Here is a 6000-nt window from a genome sequence, read left to right as displayed (position 1 = left end):
CTTTGGCCCCTTTTTCTCCACGCAAATCATGGGGATCTGGGCCTGTTCCCGGGAGAGCAGTATGTCATTCACGTCGGGCTCGTCAGACTCGTTAAAGAAAAAAAGGATTCTGCCAGTCCGTGGTGAATAATCGCAGTCCTGATGTCCAGAAGTTATTTTCGGTCACAAGAGACGGTAGCGGCAACATTATGCACAAAATAAGTTAAAAAATAAGTTACAAACAACGCAAAGAAACGAACAAAAAAACACAATTGGTTGGGGACATGTAAAATGTCAGCTGTCTTCTCCGGCGCCATCTTATTATTACATTGTGACCTTTCTCTTGCATTTCAAAGATGTATTGTATTATCTTTTACCAGATCTAATATGTTATATTCTCCTACATTAATTTCACATTTCCACAAACTTCAAAGTATTTCCTTTCAAATGGTATCAAGAATATGCATATCCTTGCTTCAGGTCCTGAGCTACAGGCAGTTAGATTTGGGTATGTCATTTTAGGTGAAAATTTTAAAACAAAAGGGTCCGATCCTTAAGAGGATATTAAAAAAAAATTATCTGGGAGATTATTATTATTATTTCTGATTAAATCTTGGCCCTTGTTTCATTCAGTCACCATATCTGCATCAATGAGTCATCCAAAACCAGGCCCTGATAATGCTTTACAGATTAGGTTTTTACCCTCTACAATATCCCTCGGCAGGCCCTGGCCAAGACATACACCGCAGATAAGAGATAAGAGTATGAGCTCAGTGAAAGTGTGAGGGAGAACAAAGTTACTTAGGAAAGAAAATAACGGAAAGAAAGATGGACAGACAAGTATTGCGTGTCTAGTCCAACCTAAAGATTCCCTTTTGTACAGGATATCATGTTATAGGAGAATCACTTCCTCCTCTGGATTCTCATTTGGCCATCTGGTTTTCAGATGGAATCTCCCTGGAGAGATATTTGCAGTCACAAAAACAGACCAACTGAACTAACAAACATACAAAGTGGGTGTGGATGGGTCTACCGTAGATTTTGTGTGCAACCCATCGACGTTTAATTTTGTCCTCACAGTATGGATACGTTGAGGGCCAGCCAAACAAGAAAGGCCCGTTCCCTTCATCTTTCGTCCATGCAATGTCTGACACAAGCCAAAATAGGGACATGTTCTGTAAGGCAACCTGCCACCCTTTCCAATGACTTCAGGACCAAGCTTAAACTACCCGAGGATCATGGGGCACTCGGGAACTTTGGTTCTGATCGTGAACGTACTCTGTTTGAAAATCACTGCTCACATTTCCCTCATCTTGGGGAAGCCATGTTTTTCATTAAGAACAATGGCTGTGGTTGTTGCACACACTACACAGCCTTCGTAACAAGTCAAGTTTTGCCCAAAGATATTGCGTCAAATTACACTGCCAGTCAAAGGGGTCACTGTATTTACCTACACAAGAATTTCATGTTATAAAAACTTAGGCCAGGATTCAATCCGTTTCAAAATTAAAAAGGGAGGCGGTGTGGTGATTGTTCAGCTTTTATTTAATTTTTAAAGACACCACAGCTTGATCATAGTCAATCACACACATAGTCACAAATACAAAAGGTATGGTTTTATTAAAAGTACTGTATTGGGTACCAATTTACTTTTATTTAAAAAATCCTAAATGGCTTTGAGATTTTATTTAAAACTTAATGTTTCGTGAATGATGATATTAAAGTTGCATTGATCGTTTCTGGTTTTAATTGAAGGTCTTCATTTTTACTCATCGGGTCACAACTGTCTACCAGTGGTCATAGATCAAACTCGGATAACAGCGAATAACAGCGAATTGACACAAAGGTTCACACATCCATATAAAAAAAGTTATATCAAAACTCCCTGTTAAACTGGCTCAGAAGGCACATCACTGGAATCTCTCTAATTAAACCGTTCATTCTTTTTTTTAGAAATTAATCAAAGACATCTGGCTAGCCCCCCCCAAAACAAGAATGTGGTATCATAATGCAACATTAAGCAGACTGTTAATGACCACATTGTGTGTTCCCTCCTTACACAGCATTCAAAATTTGTATTCCTTGGGATGGCAACACAAGTGAAATTTCCATCATCTACGTTATTAGATCAAGTTAAGAGCAACATAATAATAGGCAACATAATTGGGTGTGAAAGCTGTACATTAATATGGTTTAATTGACTACTATGGCAGCTCAAAACTGTTTCTACAGAGACATTAAACCAATCCTTATAGTTCCAATGCAGTATAAATTCTTGAATTAATTTGAGTCCAACTGTGCCCTAATCCATCCTCACAAAGAAGAAAAATACACGCAGATGTGGTTTTTACACCCTTGCAACACAGGGCTTCTGTCCTTAATGCGGATTCTGTGGTTTACCCCTTCAGTCAAAGGCTCTCAGGTTCTTGAAGGGTTCTTCAGTATAATGTTAGTTCGGTACAGAACAGGGAAGAAACGAAATAAGCTGGCTCAGCGTAAGCCGCTCCGCATACTGTGTTCGTTTTCATGATCCGTCTAAAACGTGCATGTGTGGAGGTTTTCCGTCCCTGTTAAAATGTTGTTTTTTTTCAGACATTTATAATGCTGTTGACATGCAGCGCATGCTCAAATGACATGATTCAAGTTCTTGTTTTGGTCTGAGGACTTCTGTTTGTGGTTTTGGTTGTATGTGTAGCTCACAGTGCTAGTTTCAGTGACCAGGGAGCATCACAGGTTTCATGTCCCTCTTCGACGGTCTCTGACCACCACGCCCAACACTAATGGCTTCATCCTGTACACACCACCCTTGCTCATTCTCATCTCTTGTGCAGCTTAATTTTGCCCTCTGTGTCCAGCTTTTGGATAACCTCCGTCTCAAAATCAGCATTGTGCACCCCAGTTTTCCTAAACGCACCAGCATACTTGTTGTCCTCCCAGTAGTGGTGCCAGTTCCCCTGTTGGTCAGCTCCATAGCCAAACACAGACACCTGGAGAAGGACGGCAATGTTTAGCATTACTAGTGTTATTAGCATTCTGTTTACTTTCAGCCAGGCTTGTGACACTTAAGATAAGTCAATTTCCACTGATAATTTACCCCCCAAAAATCAGATTGTTTCCACATCCATGGCCCAGCTCCAGTGATTCACTGGGCTATGACCTCAGTGGACCTGTTCTGACTTGGGGCCAAGGCTAAATTTACTTTTCAGCTCGCATTTACATAACAATGGCTTAGTATGAGCTTTTAATTTTTGTTTATTTTACCAGGTAAGTTGACTAAGAACACATTCACAGTTACAGCAACAACCTGAGGAATAGTTACAGGGGAGAGGAGGGTGGATGAATGAGCCAATTGGAAGCTGGGGTTGATTAGGTGGCCATGATGTTATGAGGGCCAGATTGGGAATTTACCCAGGACACCTGGGTTAACACCACTACTTTTATGATAAGTGCCAGGGGATTTTTAATGACCAAAGAGTCAGGACACCCCTTTAACGTCCCATCCGAAAGACGGCACCTTACACAAGCCATTGTTCCCAATCACTGCCCTGGGACATTGGGATATCTTTTTTCAGACCAGAGGAGCTAATCACCTTCCACGGTTAACATCATCTCACAAAGTAACTGTGTTGATATTGCAAAGGTTGTTGATTCTGCTCTTCACAAGTCCTCAGTGTCAGCCTTAGTTCCCCAAAAATTACACTAGAGCTGACATTAACATAATCACTGGCGACACACTAATGCTGCTATGGAAAAACCCTATTGATATCAAAGGATACTCACCTCATCGCAGATGTGAAGGGAAAATATAACGGCCAGCATGCCCGTGGAAGGGTATCTGCCATGGCGCTCTGTCCACCGGTCGTGGGTGTACTTAAAGAACGCTGGATTCACCACTATAACCTGCAAACGAGAGGGTGATTAGCTTTAACACACAAAACTAATCAACATTCATTCAATAGTTTTGTCCACCATGATAAGCCTTACCCTGTTCTTGTCAGCCTGTACTCGACCTTTCACCCTCATGTATGTCCTGAAGAAACATGCAGGGAAAACAACTATTTTATTTTACATTTATTAAACAAGGTGGGTCAGTTGAGAACCAGTTCTCATTTATAATGACAGCCTAGCCAAGAGGCAAAACATTGTCACGATAAAAACAGGAACATTCTAAATATAGACTAAAAGACCATTGTACTTGCCTACGGAGCAGCAAGAGGAAATTGACAAGTGTTGTTGTGGTCAGTAGATGTGTGTTTGTGGTCAGTATTGTGTGGTTGTCGTCAGTAGTTGTACGTTTGGGAGTGACAGTGAAAAGCTTGGGATTGGCAAAGAGTGGACCTACGCTTTGATCTCTCCTGTCGAAAGGGCACTGGCCACCCACTGTAGATCGCGGAGTTTAAAGGGCAGCAGAACGAGGTGGACCCCAGGGGCGATGTCCACTGCACTCTCAGGGTACATGAAGTGGTGCGTCGTTCTGTTGCCCACGTCGGCTTCAAACCCTGCTGTGGTGGCTTTATTCATCCTTTACAGCAAAGAGAGAACATTGTTTCAGTTCACAGGCAGGTCATGAACCAATCTGTGCCTATGTGGCATGCGAGGCAACCATCAGACACTGAATTAGATTTAACATGGTAGCCCTGCAGCTACTGGGCTGTAGTGTATGTGTGAATTCATTCCTGACAGTCAGTCAACCACCTGATTTAACTAAGTATAGTCTTAATTGAGCTCATCTGGCATGCCTCACTGGTTTCAGGGGATATGGTAACTGGGTCAGGTGGTTTGATGAGTGTCTGGAACTGAAGCCTGGTCACTGGTTCATCAGGCTCAGTATTGCCTAATCCTGCCAAGGTGAATGGTTGTGGGTTGTTTGGATCATGGTGGGGTTGTGTAATGCATCTGTACCCCATGAAATCAGCCCAAATTAGTTCAATGCATGCATACACCTATAGAATATGCATTCACCTGAATTGTGAATAGGCCTAGGCTACATCGTGATTTACCCTGTTTATCAAGAGATGTATCATTCAAATAAATGATTACCGTTATGTAGTTATTGTTTTTACGAAAGTCAAATAAATTGTATGATTGTATAAATTATTAATTAATGCATACATACATTGCTGTCTCTGAAAATGTTTTACATACATCTTTTTGAATGTAATGTTGTTGAACTCAAAAACATGCCCAACGATTGAACAGAGCAGTAGCAGAGTTTATCTGTCTGGCTCAAGTGCCAGTATGTGCCTTCTTTTGTGGTATCGAGTATTGTGATGGTATCAAGTATCGTGATACTAAACCTGGTATCGGTATAGAAGTCAAAATTCCAGTATCGTGAAAACACTAGTTAGGTCATACCTTATGACACTGTTATGTGAGTCTATCAAGGAGCCGTATTGAGAGCCGAGCAGGTTTCCTGAGTTCCCCACCACTGCACACTTCCTGCACTGAGCTTGTTTGGGTTGGACATCCACGGCAGGGGGAGCGATGACCTGGAACATCTTCTGGACCACCTCGTATATCGTTCGCTCATCGGTGGACCGCTGCAAAGCCTGATGGGGATGTTTAAAATTCACTTTAGGTGTGGGGTGACAATGATATCTCACAGGACTAAAGCCTGAGCTCACCTTTGGCAAACAAACAAAAACAGGGCAATATATACAGTTGAAGTCAGAAGTTTACATACACTAAGTTGACTGTGCCTTTAACACAGCTTGGAAAATACCAGAAAATTATGTCATGGCTTTAGAAGCTTCTGATAGGCTAATTGACATCATTTGAGTCAATTGGAGGTGTACCTCTGGATGTATTTCAAGGCCTACCTTCAAACTCAGTGCCTCTTCGCTTGACATCATGGGAAAATCAGAAGAAATCAACCAGACCTCAGAAAAAAAATTGTAGACCTCCACAAGTTTGGTTCATCCTTGGGAGCAATTTCCAAATGCCTGAAGGTACCACGTTCATCTGTACAAACAATAGTACGCAAGTATAAACACCATTGGACCACGCAGGCGTCATACCGCT

General features: G+C 41.8%; 1 protein-coding gene across 6 annotated transcripts in view; it reads right to left on the bottom strand.

Annotated features, from left to right (window-relative positions):
- Positions 1 to 1503: 1503 nt before the first annotated feature.
- Positions 1504 to 6000, bottom strand: part of LOC106565027 (CMP-N-acetylneuraminate-beta-galactosamide-alpha-2,3-sialyltransferase 2) — a 48731-nt gene continuing 44234 nt past the window's right edge. For all 6 annotated transcript variants that reach the window (XM_014131603.3, XM_082958982.1, XM_082958981.1 and 3 more), the window contains exons 3-7: positions 5335 to 5528; positions 4322 to 4501; positions 3964 to 4009; positions 3760 to 3879; positions 1504 to 2966 (exon numbers count right to left, since the gene is read on the bottom strand). In XM_014131603.3, the coding sequence (XP_013987078.1) occupies positions 2796 to 2966; positions 3760 to 3879; positions 3964 to 4009; positions 4322 to 4501; positions 5335 to 5528 (711 nt within the window). In that variant the 3' untranslated portion in view covers positions 1504 to 2795. The remainder of the gene's footprint in view (positions 2967 to 3759; positions 3880 to 3963; positions 4010 to 4321; positions 4502 to 5334; positions 5529 to 6000) is intronic.

The sequence above is a fragment of the Salmo salar genome, chromosome 12 (assembly GCF_965601325.2).
Source record: "Salmo salar chromosome 12, fSalSal1, whole genome shotgun sequence".
Classification (NCBI taxonomy): domain Eukaryota; kingdom Metazoa; phylum Chordata; class Actinopteri; order Salmoniformes; family Salmonidae; genus Salmo; species Salmo salar.
The sequence above is the reverse complement of the archived record's forward strand: the minus strand, read 5'-3'. Positions and strand labels throughout refer to the sequence as shown.